The sequence below is a fragment of the Embiotoca jacksoni genome, unplaced genomic scaffold (assembly GCF_022577435.1).
Source record: "Embiotoca jacksoni isolate LCO1_2020_lvr unplaced genomic scaffold, fEmbJac1.0.p SCAF_71, whole genome shotgun sequence".
NCBI lineage: Eukaryota > Metazoa > Chordata > Actinopteri > Embiotocidae > Embiotoca > Embiotoca jacksoni.
This window is the reverse complement of record NW_027185427.1, coordinates 160,060-180,745: the sequence shown is the minus strand read 5'-3', so window position 1 is coordinate 180,745 and position 20,686 is coordinate 160,060. Positions and strand designations below refer to the sequence as shown.

Below are 20,686 nucleotides of genomic sequence, written 5' to 3'. Positions count from 1 at the left end.
TAAAAAGGACAGTTATGTACAAACTCAGCTGAAGAACCTGTAGATCTGTGGCACGTGATTGGCTGATTGTAATATTTGCATCAACTGTCAGATGTACAGGTGTCCTGTGGCGTTTAATTATTCATCACACATTAAAAACAGCCGTGTGAACGTGATACCTGCACACAGGAAGGTTACATCCTTGTTTCTCCTCCGTGTCCTGCGATCACGACGAGTTTCCCTCGAAAGCGCTCAACACTCGCTTGTTTATCACGTTGACTTCAGACTTCGGAGGTTAGTGACCTGGAGCTGGCGTCTCCGCTCCTGTGATTGGTCGACTGCATCTGTGCTGTCTTTATGAATTGTGCAGAACTCAGATTGAAAGGATTCATTGTTGATTTCATTGTCTTCATTGACTCAAAGATGGTGAAATAAGTAGTCTTTTTTTGTGATTGATGTGATAATTATTTTTTTTTATGTTTAAGCAGATTTTCTCAAAAACTTTGATGTAATTTGCAGTTTTAAGTGAGATTCTTGCAGTAAAATTGTGGGAATTAGAAAAAAAAATTGTAAGTGGAATTTGTTGTAAGCACTACCTGATAAACGATGATATGTAATTAATTTCTATGAAGTAGAAGCAGCTGCCATCTTTATCCACTCAAACGTACTCACCTGCCCTGAACCGCTTCACTGCTCTCATGTACTTTTGTGTGTGCAGATGATGCTCATCTGATGTTCATTCATAATTAGTCGGTTACACTTCAACTTGTGACCATGTTGTTCTGAAAAGGCCATCAGCTTCGTTTCCATCTGACACAGTGACAGAACGACCTTCACCTTCACAGCAGAGTCTCATTGAGGTGTCACAAGACCTGCGAACATGACAAACGACGTCTCCACAAAGATTTAGACGGCTCTACAGCACGCTGACATTTTACTAAGAACTTGGACAGTACTCGTGCATGTGTGTGTGTGTGTGTGTGTGTGTGTGTGTGTGTGTGTGTGTGTGTGTGTGTGTGTGTGTGTGTGTGTGTGTGTGTGTGTGTGTGTGAAAGTGACAGTTCATTAGTTACATCCTGTCTCATGGAGTGGCTCCAGTACACAGAGAAACATGCAACACCCACTCCAAACAGTAATTGATCAGTGGCAACAGTCTCATTAATTAACCCACAGACGATGTAGACCACTTCATTAAACTTCATTTAATGTTGTGTTGTAATAACATGCAGAGAGTCGGGGAAGCGGAGTTTGAGCTTCAAGGCCAAGAGACAAACACACTTCTCCGTGTTTGTAATTAGTGATTGTGTTACGTTTGCATCATCCATTTTATCGGATTTGCCTTGAAGAGTTTGTGAGTGCTGATGTTCACAATTCCTGCACCGAAAGCAAGAGTTAATTTCTTAATGTAATAGGCTTATGTAAGGCCATGCTTCTTGTAACTGCTGTTTATAACACGCATGTACGCACGCACACACTGAACAAACACAATTATAAAACTACCGCCCACCGATAGCTGTAACCTGACTGCACCACAGGCCTGTCAATCAAACAGACACGCCCCCAAAAACAGGTCTTTTTGAATCTTCTTTTCTAATGAATGAGGGATTATTTTCAGATGGACCTCCAGAAAACTAATAAGAAGGAGTGACTTTAGCTAACAACACTGAGATAACTGATGGACACATTTTATTCACTTTGGATTTGATGAGAGAAGTTAAATGGGAGTCTATGGAGCCGGAGACTTTTTGGAGCCGACCTCTTGAGGCACACGGTGGTATTGCATCTTAAGACACTTCTGCAGCCCTCATTTTTCAGACCTGGAAGGTACGAACAGTTTTATATCCAGTCTGTGATCCAGACTATAAACACAGTGAAGAAAACTGAAGCTGTGAGTGACAGTCTGGTGGAGCGAGGCTACAAATCTTATTTCTCTTTTATACGTACAGGTGTGATGGTCCTCATTAACAAGGAGCAGCATCATATGTTCCTGGATTAGAAGGCTTTACTCCAGAAACACCCTGCTTACCTCCAGTGCTGTTGGGGAGTAACAGGTTACATCTTACTTAGTTACACAATTAATTTTCAAAATAAATGTATTTGTAATCAGTTACTGGGAATAAATATGTAGTTATATTATTATATAGTTAGAAAACATTAATTATGTAGTTAAATTACCGTTACTTTTCAAAATGTTTGTGAATAAAAAGGGGTTTAATCTGAATATATTATTTTTTTGATAAAACATTTATATTTAGAGTTTATATTTAATATTCATGCTGCTGCTTTGCACAGGAAAGTATTTTGTTTATATTTGGCTTCTTTTATTTGTGATAACATTTGAGCCTCACTGTTTTTTTTTTATCCGCCTCTCGTCTGCAAATTAAATCATTATGAATTCCTCTCAGCAGCTACACCGAGGCAGGTGGTCATGTGGTTGGATATTAAGATAAAGAGATATTAGAAAGTCCTTCAGAAACCAGCGTGAAACATATCTGAATATGATTTATGACCTGCAGTCCAGCTGCATCCCTCTCAGCATGAGATTCACAACAACACTTTTTACCCTGGAGGTTAATCCGGATTACAGGTGCTCTTCTTTATGGACCTTTGAGCAGGTAGACTCCACCTGAGTTCAGACAGATTTAAATTCTGCTCAGAAAAGATCTTTACTAATGAAACTTTCAGGACAATTCACAGGAGTTCCTTCACTCAAGCGATCTCAGGGGAGAAAAGGATTCAGGTGGCGATCAGACAGACGAGTGACGACAAATGTCAAGAGACGACTGAGTGAAAAGAGGAAAAGAAAAAGAAAGGAGGCGGTGATTGAGATGGAGGATGGGAACAGTGAGGAGGACCAGAGAGAAGGAGTCGGGATGAGAAAAGAAAAAAGAAGAGATGAGTGGAGATGAAGGAGGGGAGTGGATGGGAGTCGACAGAGGTGAGCGGGGGGGTCGTTCAAACTGTGAATTAATCATTTTGACAGCCTCTGTGTCTCACACATAAATCACATGCTCTCCTTCAGCCTTTCTGAGCATAAAGACAGCCGCAGCAGAGAATAAGACGGAGACAGACAGTTCAGTCGAGAGGGACGTTGCCTTTACACATACTGTATATATGGCTGATGTCTGTGTCCTCAGAGCTGACACAACCAAAGGTTTTTAACTTAAGAGTGAACTGATGAGGGTGTTGTTGGTTTTGTGTCTCATTGACTGGATACCGCAGTTGAGGGCCCAAACTATGGCCAAGAAGATTATTATGTTATTATAGTGTCTGAACTTAAAGAAGCATGGAGCTCAAAGTTATAAAAAAATAATCCTCAAAGTGCCGCAGCTTTACAGAACAGACAGTTTGTGGCTGTAATATAGAATATTAAGGCGACATCTGCTGTCAAAATAAGAGCTTTAGATGCTGTTTAATTCATTTTCCTTTAAGTCCTGTGATACTGTTAGTGCACAAGAACAAAGTCTAATCTTCTAAAACTGTAAGTGTGTCTTAAACTCCTCTGTGATTGCTCAGATGCAGGAAGTGCGACGATTGGGAGCCTAATTCTCAGGATACGACCATATTTCCCATAAACCCCATCACCTCTTGTTTTCATTTGATTTGTTTTGATGATGAGGAGATGTTGAAGAGCTGCTCAGTTATTTTGTTTGGAAAGATTTTCTGCTTCTTTTTATTCTGTCTGCTGCAGAAATTTTACAAACTTGCAAGCTCCTGCAAATATTGCATTATGAACATTTATGCAATAATTATTGCAAATGCAAGATCATGATTTCTGGGAGGGATCGACGTATGGACTGCAATTTATGAAACCCCTCGAAGTTCGTTGGTCATGTTTGTCGTGCCGTGTCTTGTTGTTTATAAGGCAGCATGTCGGCCATCAGTGACTCACCTGCAGTGAATGCATGCTGGACTTTGGTCTCCAGTTGATGTCTCTGCAGGCTCAGTGTAAAATGCATCTCCTGATTGTAAACTGTGAATGACGTGATCAGTGCTGGTGAATCACGTATTTATACAACATCATCAGGTAGCTTTCTGTCCATACTGTAATCATACATATTTTTTCTCTTTCTCTTTGGTTTTGTTTCAGGCTTTAAGTCTGTCTTAGAACAACATGTATTTGAACATCTGCCATTAAAACGTTTCAACAAATGTTCCTCTTTGGCCGGAGATGAACCAGCTTTATTCGACGCGTTGGTGTGTGCATGATGGTGGCCTTACGTATCCTGCGTGTGTTCGGAGCATTGGTTGTGCGAATCCTCAGTAACTATTGCAGCGTAAGATGCAATATACGCATGGCTAATGAGGGCGGTGCGGTCTGAAGATGTGATGGGTTCAGGAACCCGCAAAACTAAATGGAAACAAGTTTACAACAGGAAATTGAGGATGTGGAAGTCCTCCAGTGACACGCGGAGTACAGACGCCAGTATGTGAGCGATAATGGTCACAACGAAAAACGGTTGTCAACGTGAACGCGTGGTTCAATGGTTCAATGGTTCAATGGTTCAATGGTTCATGGTTGGTCTTCACACACGCTGATTCTCTGCTTCTCTGCTGCAGAGGAAAGGAAGCAACATAATGGGGTCAATGTTTACATGGATTAATTAAGATTGAAATTAAGTTTTGAATACATTTTTTGCACAGGAGGACCATAGACTTCATCCCCCATCACTTAGACTGGAGGTGCATCAGAAAGGGATCTCTCAGTGTCTCCACATCTCTTGTGAACTTCCTTTTATGTGAACATCTCCTTTAATGTTTGAAATTGGTTTTAGCTCCTCAGTTTGTTAAAAAGAGGATCTGACTGATCTGATTGGAAACCTGACGATACTACGTCCCGCCCACCGATAGCTGTAACCTGACTGCACCACGGGCCTGTCAATCAAACAGACACGCCCCCCCAAAACAGGTATTTTTGAATCTTCTTTTCTAATGAATGAGGGATTATTTTCAGATGGACCTCCAGAAAACTAATAAGAAGGAGTAACTTTAGCTAACAACACCGAGATAACTGATGGACACATTTTATTCACTTTGGATTTGATGAGAGAAGTTGAATGGGAGTCTATGGAGCCGGAGGCTTTTTGGAGCCGACCTCTAGTGGCACTTGGTGGTATTGTACCTTAAGACACTTCTGCATCGGCCTCATTTTTCAGACCTGGAAGCTACGAACACTTTTATATCCAGTCTGTGGTTTTTACCTCCTGGTTAGTTTGTAATCTACATGAAATGGAGCGGAAATAAAAGATAATAGTGGATCTGAAATAAATATGAAAACATAATTAGGCCTTCCAACCAATGAAGCCAGTGTAGCACGCTCCCATTCACCCATCCACTGCCACTGTCATACATAACATGGGTCACTTTGCTCTGATTAGGTTCTGGTGTTACTGGCAGGAAATCAGTTATGCCTCCACGATGTGACAAATTAAAAGTTAGCAGGAGGCGCTGAAGTTATCTTCTGCGGTGCAGTTTTAAAGAATATAATGAGCAGAACCACATTTTGAAGCAGCTCCAAGGTGCTCATGCTGATTTCTTGACTGGTTTCCAATTTTTTTTTTACTTTGATACAAGAACACACAAAATTTAATTTTAGATGGGATCGACAGGCGTGACATCCAAAACTAACAATCTGTTAAATTAAATATATATAAACACGTCTGTTTGAAAACTAGATTAGCTAAATATGGTTGAATTAGACAGTTGATGTTTGTCCAAATATGAAATTGGTCTGAAAACTGAATTAATTGTTGGCTGTCTTGGAGCTCAAACTTCATGTTGAAGTTTAAAGATCTGCTGCCATAAAAATAAATCGACTAATTTTCAATAAATGGGTTAAAAAAAAGGCTGAAAAGCCTCTGAGACGATACAACCGACAGACCGAGAGATTCTGCTGACCTATAAACTGTCGATTGAAAGCTCTCCATGCAAAAAGCATTTGAAGCTTTTCAAGGTCATAAAAATCCAGCACGCAGTGAATTCAGAATTATATGAGCATATAGACCAGACGTCCAACTGAGAGCAGTTTCTGAACTGTGAGAATACAAAGAGGAACTCATCGTGTTTGCAGTCATCCAGTATTTCTATATTCTGAGTCAAACTATTTAATAAACATGATTAAACACACGCAGGTCCGATTTGGAGAAAGGTGACGAATTTGTGTTGAATGTGAAGCGCTGGAAGAAGTTTCAAAGCCAACAAGCAGATGTCAGTCTGTGACCAGCTGAAGGTTACATGGGCCAACTCTTTTTAATTAACGGAGTCAGACTGATGACTCTCCATAAACGCTCCATAAAATCACTGCTGAGATGTCCTGTTAGTGGGTACAAAACATGATGACGTGCATTTCAAATCACTATCACATAAGCAGAAACATATTTCCCTCCAGGATTTCATGGAGTTTTTTTTGTAAAACTTGCGATCAGAATGTTTGAATTTCCTTTATTTTTAAATTCTGATGTAAACGGAAAACATTTCCAGTTTTCTTGAACAAAATTGTTGGAAATAGAAGTTGCCAGATTCTATTGAGTTTGTTAAAAATTGGAAGCTCCAACAAACGTTGCAGAGATTGGCTGCATTTTTATTTAATGTTGTCACTGCAAGATTGAAGATTTACTGGAAGGACTGCCGGGAAAATGAAAGACCTTGATGTAGTGCTGCCAAAATATGTATGCTGATTTCCAAAAGTTAGTTTTTCCACAGATGCACACAGTTTCATTGCTTGCATGTTGTGCTTTAAAGCAACAACTTTCAAACCACCAAGTGGAGAAACACATTTGTTGAGCTACAAATTAAATTTGGACCTTCTATGTTAGATTAGATTAAATCAAATCAACACGCACAGACAGGAGCTGCATACTGGATTCAGAAATTCTATACTGGATTTGGAAATCCACACATTGGTTTTAAAAGTTGTCATTCTAGATTCAGACGGTGACAAACCTGATATTTTGTCGACTAAAACATGCTTATTTCATCATGAGAGTGTAGCAGAGGTCCCTGAGGCAGAGAGTGTTTGGACACCGCCGGCCTCCAGCAGCATAACGCTGCGAAAGAGCAAAGCAGAGTTCTCCTCACCGTCCTCCATTATCTATACCCACTTTATCCTGACAGGGGGGCTGGAGCCCATCCCGGATCACTTTGGGCGAAGGCAGGTTACACCCTGGACAGGTCGCCAGTCCATCATAGGGCCAACACATAGAGACAGACGGAAACAAAGACCACACCTAAGGGCAATTTGTAGAATCACCACTTAACCTGACATGCATGTCTTTGGACGGTGGGAGGAAGCCAGAGTAGCTGGAGAGAACCCGCACACGGACAACATGCAAACTCCACACAGAAAGACCGAGGCCCACATTTGAACCCTGAACCTTTTCGCTGTGAGGCCACAGTGCTAACCACTGTACCGCTGTGTCCAGCTTTATAATTAAGCCCGTAGTGTCAACAGAGTGGCAGCCGGGGAGATCGTCTCCAACAGATACTGACAGAGCAGAGGGCTCAAATTAAAACCTCGGCCCTCACTGTGGGTTACATGCATTATGCAGTGGCCTATTACAGCCCAGGCCCAGGTGGGACCAATCCTTTTCCTCCTTTAAATATTAGCATTTCATCTCTCTTAGTGTTGCTCTGAGGAGCTGAAGCTCTCTCTAACCCATTTCTCTATCTACTAAAATATCCCTCTCCGTCCCTTAAACTCTCCCTCAAACCTATTTCTCTCCGTCAATCATTTTTTGTCTAATTTGTACCCAGTTCTGTCCTTCTCCTTTTCCATCACATTTTTTGCTCATTACCATTCACCTTCTCTGAGTGCTATTTTTGCTCATTCAATCTTCCTTTGTCTCTTTCTTTCTCAATGTGCACTTGTTTGACTCACTGATTTGTGATTCTGTCTTTGTCAGTATGTGTTTCTCTTTCAATTAATTTGTAGTGTTAGTTGTTACGGTGTGTCTGGCTAATGGTGTGCGGTGTTCTCCCACTTTCCAGAGCATACTACTTAAAACAATAATCCATGATATTCAACCGCGGTCCCATCATGTCTCTGTAGTGCAGCTTCATGTTTCCAACAAAGTTGGAACACTGTGTAAAATGTAAATCATACTTAAACCATATTTATTTGAAAATAGATGAAACTAAGAAATGTTATTGTTTTATGAAAAATGTTTTTGAATTTGATAGCAGCAACACATCTAAAAAGAGTTGGGGCAGGTTTATGTTCACCACTGAGCTGCATCACCTCTTCTTTTTACAACACTGTAAACATTTGGGAATGGAGGAGACCAGTTTCTGGAGTTTTTAAAGTGAAATGTTGTCCCATTCTTGCCTGATATAGGATTTCAGCTGCTCAACAGTTCAGGGTCTCCTTTATTGTATTTTTCATGTCATGATGATGCAGATGTTTTCAATGATTGACAGGTCTGGACTGCAGGAGGTCAGTTTATCAGCGAACTCTTCTACCATGGAGCCATGCTGTTGGAATATGTGCAGAATGTGGTTGGACGTTGTTCTGCTGAAATAAACAAGACCTTCCCTGAAAGAGACGTTGTCTGGATGGCAGCATATGTTGCTCCAAAACCTGAATATATCATTCAGCATTAATGCTTCCTTCCAGATGTTCAAGCTACCCATGCCATGTGCACTAATGCATCCCTGTACCATCACAGATGCTGGCTTTTGAACTGAGCGCTGATAACAAGCTGGATGGTCCCTCTCCTCTTTAACCGGTAGGATGCAGTGTGCCCCGCACCCCACGCCAAAAATATAAGCCAGAAGTAGACAACTCTAACTCACCAAGGAGATGCACACAATGCAACTCCCATCCTGTAAACCCACCTATAATCATCTTAAGCTGCTGTCCGTGGTGCTGATCAAGACTGACCGAAACTCCAGTTATATCAGCGCTGATCTAACAGCCCTCTCTGAACTCAGACCAGAATATCATCAAATATCTTACATCGTATGTTAATAAGCAAAGAACAAACAGCCACCAAAGAAAGCACAGCAACTCATTATGGCAGCTGTTCACAGAAGATATTATTTACATTCATTTAATTCATCATTCATCATCAATGACGCTGCGGCAAAATGTTATTACAGACACAGATTACACATTTTCCAACATATGAGAGGTAACGAATTCATTGCCATAGATTTAAATTCCTGACAAAATAAAGAAGCTGTACTCACCCATTAGAAGCTCATTCTCAATACTGCTCGAGTCCAAATTCCTGCCTCCGCTGGTGTCTATTGAGAGTAGAGCCAAAGCATTTTCATGTTTCTTGTCCCGTACTACTTCGTAAATAGGACTTTATCAACTTGAGCTTGGAGAATGAACGTTCTGTGGTTGCAACAGTGACGGGTATGGTGAGCTATAACAGTGATGCTGTGCAAACATCACTAAACGTTGTAGTCTTTCACTGTTGGCTCTTTTGCTATTTTGGATTTAAAGCAGGCTCTGAATGCAAAGAGTTGCTTGGTTAAACTCTGGGATAAATCCCTGCTGCGGTGGTCGGCGAGGCACCGGGAGTCCTGGTAGACTGGAACAATTCGCTAGTTTCACGCATTGAAGTGAACCTCTGTGAAAGCTGGCTGATAATGATGTCCAGGCTGGCGTTGAACACATTCATTCTGAAATGACTCTCGCCTCTCATCTTCACACAGTTCATCGAAAGTGGCGTTTTACTCTTCTTTTGCAAACTTCCATGAAGTCGCGTTGCGCTCGACCTGGTCACAGGCATGTCAGTATACAGATCGGACCAGGGTTGTGTTTGGGAGGAGACCCACTGCTTTCTGGATCTCTACATCTTTTAACTGCAACATTTTTGACACAGCATTCATGATTTCCAATATTTTTGTTGTACAACTATAAAAAATATATTAAAAAAATAATAAATAAAGCAGACACTAGCAGTGTGGCAGCTACACACAGAGCCCCATTGAAGAGTCATTGAAGGAGAGGAGGAGGTAACAGTAGTGTGTTGTGTTGTTTTTTGATTTTTGAACATTTTCACCTCAAATAATGCTGAATCAAAGCAAAAGTAATTTGGTAGAGGTGGCAGCATTTGTGCAAACTCAACAAACTGTTAATGTTCCGGTGAAAAGGGAACTGATGGTTATAGTGGGCGAGACGTAGTATCGTCAGGTTTCCAATTAGATCAGTCAGATCCACAGCTGGCTCCTCCCCCAGCTCGTCCAAATATGGTCACTTCCTGCTCAAAACCGTCCCGAACTAGCAAAGATGGTGACGGACAGAATCTGAACTGGAGGATTCATAACGTTCACAAAGCAATGGGTGACATCACTATTGGTTGAAAAGGGGCGGGGTTCATCCCTTTCTTCTGATATCATGTTTCATAAATTACACAATGTGATTGGTTGACAGGTGCCTGATCTCTGTCAGTAATTCAAATGTGATCATTATAAGTAAGTTGACATACTGTAGGTTAGATTTGATTTGAATGGATTGACTGATAGAAGGAAGTAAAAAGTTAAATATTATATATCAGATATTTGATGAGGCTTGTACTGCACAAAGCTCCAGTTTTACTGGGGAATCCAGGAATAGTCCTGAACCTGCTTTGTTTTAGTGATGTACCATAAATATACTAATATACTGTCAGATAAACTGGGCTGCATATGGTGTCTTTTCTATAATTAATACATAGTCAGCTCAGGGAGTCAGGACTGCACAACTGCGTGATAAATAACAGCTCGGGATCCTCGTAGCAGGTCTCAGATCTCCACTGAGAACAAAAACGTAGGATCCTGAAACTGGGACTGACACTCATTATTTTTAGGAGTTTATTCTAATTCATAAGTAATATTACTGTAAGTCTTCATCGGAGTGACATGCCAGTGTATATGCTACAACATTTAACTAAACTGCCACTTACATCATGAACTAATTGACATCTAAACCATCCCTGCTGTTGAAGTACATTTACATCTGTAGTAATTTCCTATTTGTCGTTTTTGCATCCCCGAGAGTCACTTCTGACCCGATAACCTGACAAGTTGTTCCTTGTTTTTACTGTCAGAACATCTGAACAGCAATTTGGGTTTTTTAAATGTGTTGAGGATTAAGCCTCACAGATATCCAGCTCCCTCTGAACTGTCTGCATTTTCCAAGTAGAAACAAGCGATAAAATAAAGATAAAAAAAAGAAAAAAAAAAAAGGTTTTGCAGCTCGTTAAATCCGACTCGGATCACTAAAATGACCAAGTTTCATCAGAAACAGATGAGAAACTTGAGATAGAAACGGTGCTGCGTGAGGCGTAGATATCCCTGCATATGGTAGAGCATTTAAGACGTCTCTGAACCTGTTGAGTGACGTATAAGAGTGAAAATCCTCCAGTCGTTTTTAGACTCTAAATCCTCAGCCTCTTTTAAAATAATGCTGTGCTTTTCTTTGAGGATTACGCTGTGAATAGATTCCAGGCCGGTGAGTAATTGTTTAATTTCATACTACCCCAGCAGTGGCACGTCACAATTAGACTCAGGCTGAGAGCTTTCTGCTCATTTATTCTATGCAAACATCAGTAATGAATGTGTGAATGCTGCAGTGTCATATAATATGTATGATGAATATGCTTGGCATGTGGGAAAGGAGCATGAATGGTTTATGTGTTACCAGCGGCATTGTGAGGGGCCGACAACATGCTGCTCCGGGGCAATGTGAGCAACAGGAAAAGCTGTTTTAATCCACACACACACACACAAACATCATCTCGTGTGTCATACACAGTAAATATAGAGGAGTGTGTTCTCTGCTCTGGGACAAAGGCACCAGAACAACCAGCCTTGAACAAGGAGACCCAGTTAACACGGCGCCGGTTCAGAAACATCAGGGATTTCCATCGATAGCGAACTTCAGGGTTTTGTGAAAGAAGGTGTTGAGGTCTGGAGATGTTTAATGCTGAGTGGACGGCCACCAGGATGAAATAATCTGGGTTTGTTGTGAAAGATTTTGCTTTTCTAGCTCAGTTTGCTTCTCCGATTTCATAACATTTTCTGATTTCTCTTTAGTTTTTGATGACAAAAAAAGAAAAGACGAGAAACAACCAACACAGAGACATTACACCAGACGTAACAGACATGAAGCTTCAAATACAATACACCGGTTTAGGAGATCATTGCATCACCGCTCCATCTAGATAGGATTTCGCTGATCTACATATAATACATTCAGCTTTCTATTTAATAACTTGGACACCGAAAATATTTCGTCACATCGACATTCTGGTTAAAGTAAAAACATGTTATTAACTTGTTTCTGCTTTGTAGGTTTGACTTGTTGACTGTGTGTAGTGGGATAGTTTAAGTCCCTGAAGAGAGCCACAGAATAATCTAAATAGTTTACTGGGACCTTAGCAAATGAATGAATTAACCATGTAGTTTACATGTATACAAAACCCCGACTACAACATGCAGCAGCTCGACTTTTAACTGATCGTAATAGGAGGTCACATATCACGTCAATTATATCCTCACTACACTCACATCCAATTAAGTTCAGGATTAATTTTTTAAATCCCAGTGCTCAATTTTAGAGCTCTGCATGGTCGAACAGCTCCGTACAAAACTGACCTCCTCCTTCCTTACTCACCCAGTCGGACTCGAAGGTCTACTGATCAGAAATGGTTGTCCATAATCATCAACCATCAGTGATGTCACCAATCATCAGTGATGTCATCGTTGGTTTGTGAACGTTATGAAGCCTCCAGTTCAGATTCTGTCCGTCACCATCTTTGCTAGTTCGGAGTGGTTTGGAGCAGGAAGTGACCATATTTGGACGAGCTGGGGGAGGAGCCAGCGGTGGATCTGACTGATCTGATTGATCTGATTGGAAACCTGATGATACTACGTCCCGCCCACCGATAGCTGTAACCTGACTGCACCACAGGCCTGTCAATCAAACAGACACGCCCCCAAAAACAGGTCTTCTTGAATCTTCTTTTCTAATGAATGAGGGATTATTTTCAGATGGACCTCCAGAAAACTAAGAAGGAGTGACTTTAGCTAACAACACCGAGATAACTGATGGACACATTTTATTGACTTTGGATTTGATGAGAGAAGTTGAATGGGAGTCTATGGAGCCGGAGGCTTTTTGGAGCCGACCTCTAGTGGCACTCGGTGGTATTGCAGCTTAAGACACTTCCGCCTAATTTTTCAGACAAAGAAGATACGAACACTTTTACATACAGTCTGTGGTTGTCCCTCAAACCTGCTTTTAAAACTAGAGGTGGGCGAGCCTTTCAAACTGGTGCACCTGATTTATTGAACTATCTCTCCCTGTGTTTGCAATGTCTTGACTCCTGCAGCATTTTAAGGAGAAGGTTGAAAACGTTCCTATTCTTTCAAGCTGGTGGTTATCCTAGAGCTGCTCTGTTTTATTTAAGACTCATTACTGGAATAATTCTCCACATGTGTCAAGGGCATTTGTACTTGTTCTTGTGTCGGTGTCTTTGATTGTTTGTTTGTTTGTTGTTGTGATCTTAACTGGTCAGCATCATGCTGTTTTATTGATATGAAGCCTTTTCTGATTTTATGTCTGTGAAAAGTGCTGTACAAAAAAACTTTACTTAATTACTTACCAACCAATAGCACTCCTTTTCGATGCCCTCAGCATACATTGGCTAAAACACAACATGAATATCCAGAGTGAACAAGTGAAGCGAAACTATCCTCTTGTTCCACAATTAGGATGAGAAAGTCAGCTCACTTAAATCTCCATAAAAACTACTGTAAAAAAAAAAAAAAAAACGGGCTGCAGTGAAACCCGCCACACATCATCGCACATGCTACTGTTTTCATTCAGCACTTTGTCAGGAGACAAAACAAGAGTAGTTTCTGTAAGTGGGCCACGGCGTTGCTCGGTCTGGGGAAATGAGATTACCCATTTTACAAATAAAGAAGTGGCTCATTAAGACAGTCCTTAAGTAGCGTACGTTATACTTTATAATATTAATAATGAAAGGAACATCCACATATTAACAGCTCTGAAGGTCATTACAGTTTTATTGGTGTTTCATTAGGGGGATGTGCAGTTTCAGTGCATGGTTGCTACATTGAACTGTTTTTGCAAAGTCAGCTTTTTCTGTGATATTAAACAATGTTTATGTCACCACTGCAAAACAGAAAAAACTAAAACAAAGCCGAGAGTCCAGCAGCTCCGGACGCTGTTCTTTAAAACACTCAGAGGACGACCGAAGTCGTTAGAATCCATCTGCCGGAGGGACATTCAGCAACCAGAGTGGCTCCGAACTTTTTCCTTTCCTTTGTGAGTGCTCTAACATTCAGGTGATTCAGCTTTGGTTTGGTTTTCAGCTGCTGTCCGAACGTTATTGATGTGTCTCCGTGTGTGAACAGAAACTACCTGGAAACAAATGTTCTCTGTGTTCCACTTGGTACTAACGTTGACTTGACAACAGACGCCTTATTATTGTAATACTTGTTTATAAATAATATGAATGCACTGGTTAAAAATTCCCCCCAGAGTCTTGTGGTGTTACCAAAATGACTGCACTGCTACAGGAAAAAGAACTTTCAAGAAACTGACAATAGAAAGTTAATTTTTTTTAAAATTATTATTCAGTTACAGGGGATCAACTAAAGTGTGAAAACAGAATTCATTTTCCAGCCACAGCTCTGCCTCCTCTGTCAGCTGTCACACACTGAAACTTGTGTCAAACTGATTTTACCAAAGCATTCATCACAGACCTGAATAACCTCTGCAGTATTAAGTGAGCAGCGTTAACAACTCGCCCCTCGAACATGCTACTGGCGTTAATTAGGGAACTTCAGAGGTGCTGCTCTGAGGATCCTTCGGACGGAGACAGTTTAATAACAACAGGCTGAAACAGTGGTCCGCTGGCAGCCAACCGAAGTTAGCAGCTGCTGGTGGTACTTTTATATTTATTGGACAGATATGAGTGAGATCACCAGTTTCTGTACAGAAACTCTCCACCTTGTTAAAATCTGGGCTCTAAGTACTCAAGCAATATTACAGGAGAAGGTGTGCTTTAACATCAGTATTGGCCGTCGCCTTGGTCCTGACCAACAGGACCAAAAGAGAGGATTTCTAGTCTCCAACTGAATAAATACAGAACATAGAAACACTAAACTGATCAGCTAGCTCAGTCTGGTTGGAACAAAGATATCTGAGGAACAAAGATATCCATGGACTCATGTGTTTTTAAGATTTTAGCACCGTGTCATATATTGAAATCAAACCGGTCCAGCTAGCCGCCGCTAGGGTTTTAGGTGCGCAACTATCCGTGGTGTTACGGTACGGGTGCTCGGGGCGACCAAAAAGGAGCTCTCAGTCACTTTGGTTTGGTGTCTGTCTCGTTTGTTCTCACATCTCATTGCTGTTGTCTCATTAACACCCGTCCCTCCCTGTTTTTCTGTAGATGGGAGGCACCATGTACAACACAGGGAAGCACGTGTCGCTGCGGCCGGACAAAGCCCACCTGGTGAACATCTCGGGGGGCCCGCTGGGTTACAGCTACCGGCTGGAGGAGGTCCGCCTCCACTTCGGGAGCGAAGACTCCCAGGGTTCAGAGCACCTCCTCAACGGACAGGGCTTTCCTGGAGAGGTGAGAGACCATGAACATTGACCGGCTAATGTAATAACTTCTGGGAGCAGACAGACAAATAATTACGTAAAATTATAATATCTCGGATAAAAACACATGCTGAAAGTGTGCATACAGACTCCAAACATGAAAAAAAGAAACGCACCCAAGACCGCCACCAGTAAGCTCTTCTGAAACACTTATCTGTCTTTAAGACGTAAACTTTTTCCAAATGTGGCAGATTTGTTCACTTCAAATTGGATTTGAAGCTTATCTCCGAGCTTGTAATCCATCTTGAAGGGAATTCAAACCTGGTTGCCAAAACTAGAAATAGGCTGTCTACCTCTGAGCAGCTTGTGGCTGTGTGAAAAGTCCCCGAGCTTTCAACCCGACGCTGATCACAATACTACATTTGTCATGTAAATCCACGCCGTCCACAGAGACACGCAGCAATTTCAATGGGAACTGTAAACTTTTGAGACACTTCTTAGTCATGTCATGCACATTTGATTTGTGATTCCACTTCTGTCAGAGATGTTCCGGAGGAAGACGTAATCTCACTTACTCAATTTCATTTGGCAGAGCTGGAGAAGCTCAAGAACTGTAGTTTTTATATTTGGGCCGCTGTTGCTCAAAAGGTACAGCTGGTTGACCTGAAACTTGGACAGAGACACAGCAGATTTGGTTTCAATCTCTGGAAACGGTTAACACAGACCCTTGAAAGCTTCTTGTGCCCACGTGTTGTCTTAACAGGAGCTTGTGTGCATATGAGTGAATGAGAGGAACTGTGCTGTATGAGTCCATAAACTGTTCAAACAGTGATGTGATGGCGCTCGTCTGAGGCCGTTGTAAGGACTTCATGACCTGTTAAAATCCTTGTTGTTTTTTGTGATGTGAAAATGTTTTGGTCACCAGTTTTTACGTGATGGTCATCTGATCCACAGAAAAATATGGACTAGAGCTGATTTTAGTTTTTTATTTGAGGAAATATTGTGGTCATGTTTAAAAGAAACCATTGTTCCCTGCTGGGAGGAATGGAGGTGAAAACTATCTGTCATGTCAAAGTCATAGTCTCCTTCATCCACTCCTCTTACATGAAGCTATTTGGTGCTATTTTCCATCATTAAAGCTTGGTCATACATGCTTTTAAAAAAAGCAACATTTTGTGGTAAGATCGATGGACCGGTGACCAGAGACTTTACGCTGTTGACCAATAGATTGAAGATCTATACATTAATTTGAGCCACTCATAATAATACATATTGATCAGGTGCTGTTCCTGCTGGAGATGTTAGAGCTCTCTGTCATTGTGTCTCTTTCAGGTCCAGCTGATCCATTATAACCAGGATCTGTACGCCAACTACAGCGAGGCAGCTAAGAGTCCTCACGGCATCGCTGTGGTCTCCATCTTCATAAAGGTCAGCATGTCCTTCTGGGAGTGCAGAGGAACAGAGTGAAGGGACGGTCATGCTGGGAAAAAACAGGCAGACCAGAGAGTTGTAAGGTGTCAGGACCGAAAATGAGCGTTCAACATCTGATGTAGTGTTCAACCCCGTTTCAAGAAAAGTTGGGACGCTGTTTAAAATGAGAATAAAAACAGAATGCAACGATTTGAAAATTACATAAACCCATATTTAATTGAAAATAGACCAAAAACAACATATCAAAAGACCCTTTGGGCTCTCAGGCAGCACTGCATTCAAAACACACAATTCTGGAGTGGAAATCACTGCATGGGCTCAGGAACACTTGTGAAAACCATCGTCTGTGAACACAGTTCATTGCTGTGTCCACAAATGCAGGTTAAAACTCTCCAAAGAAGAAACCAGATAGAAACATGATCCAGAAACACCGCCGCCTTCTCTGGACCGAGATCATTGAAGATGGACTGAGGTGAAGTGGAAAACTGTCCTGAGGTCTGATGGATCACAATCTGAGGTTATGTTTGGAAATCATGGACACTGCATCCTCCAGGCTAAAGAGGAGAGGGACCATCCAGCTTGTTATCAGCGCTCAGTTCAAAAGCCAGCATCTGTGATGATACAGGGATGCATTAGTGCACATGGCATGGGTAGCTTGAACATCTGGAAGGAAGCATTAATGCTGAATGATATATTCAGGTTTTGGAGCAACATATGCTGCCATCCAGACAACGTCTCTTTCAGGGAAGGTCTTGATTATTTCAGCAGAACAACGTCCAACCACATTCTGCACGTATTCCAACAGCATGGCTCCATGGTAGAAGAGTTCGCTGATAAACTGGCCTCCTGCAGTCCAGACCTGTCAATCATTGAAAACATCTGGAGCATCAGGACATGAACAATACAACAAAGGAGACTCTGAACTGTTGAGAACCTGAAATCCTCTATCAGGCCAGAATGGGACCACATTTCACTTTTAAAACTCCAGAAACTGGTCTCCTCAGTTCCTAAACATTTGCAGTGTTGTTAAAAGAAGTGACACAACACAGTGGTAAACATGATCCTGTCACAACTTTTTTGAGATGTGTTGCTGCTATCAATATCAACATAAGCATACATTTAAAATAATCTTTTTTTAATAAAAAAAGAAAAAAATCTCTATTTCAACATTTCATACGTCGTCTCAAATCATGATTTTCATGATTTATAAATCATTGCATTCTGTTTTTATTTACATTTAATATAGCTTCCCAACTTTTTGGAAAACAGGGTTGTATTATAGTCAACTTATTAAGTTATTGAATGAATTGAATGATGATTTACAGCCATCAACAATGAGGAGCCACGAAGCACCAGTTATCAATGACACAATTACTCAGTACAAAAAAATGGCAAACGTTTGGAATAATCACGGAATTTGAGATCTTAGTAAATCAGGCCTTGAGTGTGCGTTTGTGTTTGTGTGTGTGTGTGTGTGTGTGTGTGTGTGTGTGTGTGTGTGTGTGTGTGTGAGAGTGTGTGTGTGTGTGTGTGGGGGGGGGATTTGATTTGAATATTTGATTTTCCTCTCTTTGTCATCTCTCAGCTCTCTGAAAACTCCAATGTCTTCCTCAACCGAATGCTCAACAGAGACACCATCACCAGAATTAACTACAAACGTAGGATACACACACACACACACACACACACACACACACACACACACACACACACACACACACACACACACACACACACACACACACACACACACACACATGCAAAAAGGAATCTTCAATACATTTTAGAATTTCATGATGAGTCACAAATTCATTTGTTTGTTTACAGTATATTTGTTTGGATGTCAAAATTCAGACAAACATATTGTTACACCAGTGCTGCGAATTGTGTTTTTACCAGTCAAGGAAGTGAGGAGCTCAGCAACACCCTCAACATATGGTTTTAACATCTGATGTTTGTTGTGTTTCTACTATTACAATAGTATTATAATACACTAATACTCCTAAATATTAATACTATACTGCGATACTATACTAATACTCCAAAATACTAATACTATACTATGATACTATACTAAAATCCTAAATACTAACACTAATACTGATATACTAATACTCCTAAATATTAATACTATACTACTATACTATACTAATACTTCTAAATACTAATACTATACTACTATACTAATACTCCTAAATAGTAATACTATACTAATACTAAGACTCCTAAATACACTCCTGATGACAGGGGGATCTTATTCTACATAATGTAACACAGCCACACACGCACGCACGCACGCACGCACGCACGCACGCACGCACGCACACACACACACACACACACACACACACACACACACACACACACACACACACACACACACACACACTCTATGCCACAAACACACACACACACACACACACACACACACAGCCTGTTTGTGGTGTCCTCCTTCAGGAACAATACATTCTTAATTGCATACAAATCAGTTCTCCGCTGCCAAAGTCTGTTTTCAAACCTCTGCTGTGAAGATGTTCAGCCCTCAGGAGAATTCCCCTTCTGTTAATGGGGCTAAACATAGCTGAGCTACAGACTCTCACACACACGCACGCTAACACACAGTATTGTTTGTGTCACTTAGCTAGACATTACTTAAAGCAATCCTCTGCAGACATACAGATACACTCATCAATGAAAGTTTCAACCTTTAAAATTTTCAGTTTGTCTATAATACGAGTACACACACACACACACACACACACACACACACACACACACACACACACACACACACACACAGACAGACACACACACGTTTTCTGTGTTTCCTTTAACAGCATGTTCCTGTTAATGGGTTTGATTGGACCTTCAGACAACACTAACACTTTCTGTCCATCCTCCTCTTCTTTTAGACGATGCGTTTCTATTGATGAGCCTGAACATAGCCGACCTCTACCCTGACACCACGCGTTACATCACCTATGAGGGGTCCATCACCATCCCGCCCTGCTACGAGACGTCCACGTGGATCCTCATTAACAAGCCAGTTTATGTGACACAGATGCAGGTACGTGAATACAGAGTCAGTCAATGTGATGACGTTACAATTACAATAACGAAGAAATGCAGTGGATAGACAGAACCCATCCAGATGTTAACTGGTACCTGCCTCTGTATCTAAAATACATTTACGGAACCAGTAAAGCGCAAGGGATTCTACTTTTTGACTTAATTGGCATAATGTGACGGAAACCAGTCGAAGCAATGACAGTGAAATCCTGCACAGCTGACTTCAGACCGGGTTTTTGTTGGTCAGACCCTTTAGCTGCATCAGTGCTTCAGAACACACCTCATTTTAAGACCAACACACCGACGGGTGCAAGTTGGGTTGCAGTGGTTTACCGGAATCACGGTATATTATTATAACTGATGGTTATCATTCTGTGCCCAAGTGCTTAATACCGATATTTAAAATACAATGCAACAAACGGATGCCTTCGCCTGCATCTCCTTTCCTCGTCGACTGCCTGTCAGACTCAGCAACGGGCGCCACAAACACAAAAGCAGCAGAGAATACGAAACTAACCCTATGACCATCTCCACCCCTGAAAAAGTGATTAAAAATAAACGAGACAACTTTGGACATCTTAAACATGAATGTGAGGTTGTCCTCATAGACGGACATCTAGTTTGCAAATAATGTGGACT

General features: G+C 41.2%; 1 protein-coding gene across 1 annotated transcript in view; it reads left to right on the top strand.

Annotated features, from left to right (window-relative positions):
• The window catches only part of LOC138215232 (carbonic anhydrase-related protein 10-like), an 82,286-nt gene that overhangs the window by 53,397 nt on the left and 8,203 nt on the right, over window positions 1-20,686 (top strand). Inside the window, exons 4-7 of the mRNA XM_069177288.1 lie at window positions 15,393-15,578; window positions 16,880-16,975; window positions 18,564-18,636; window positions 19,891-20,045. Of these exons, the coding sequence (XP_069033389.1) occupies window positions 15,393-15,578; window positions 16,880-16,975; window positions 18,564-18,636; window positions 19,891-20,045 (510 nt within the window). The remainder of the gene's footprint in view (window positions 1-15,392; window positions 15,579-16,879; window positions 16,976-18,563; window positions 18,637-19,890; window positions 20,046-20,686) is intronic.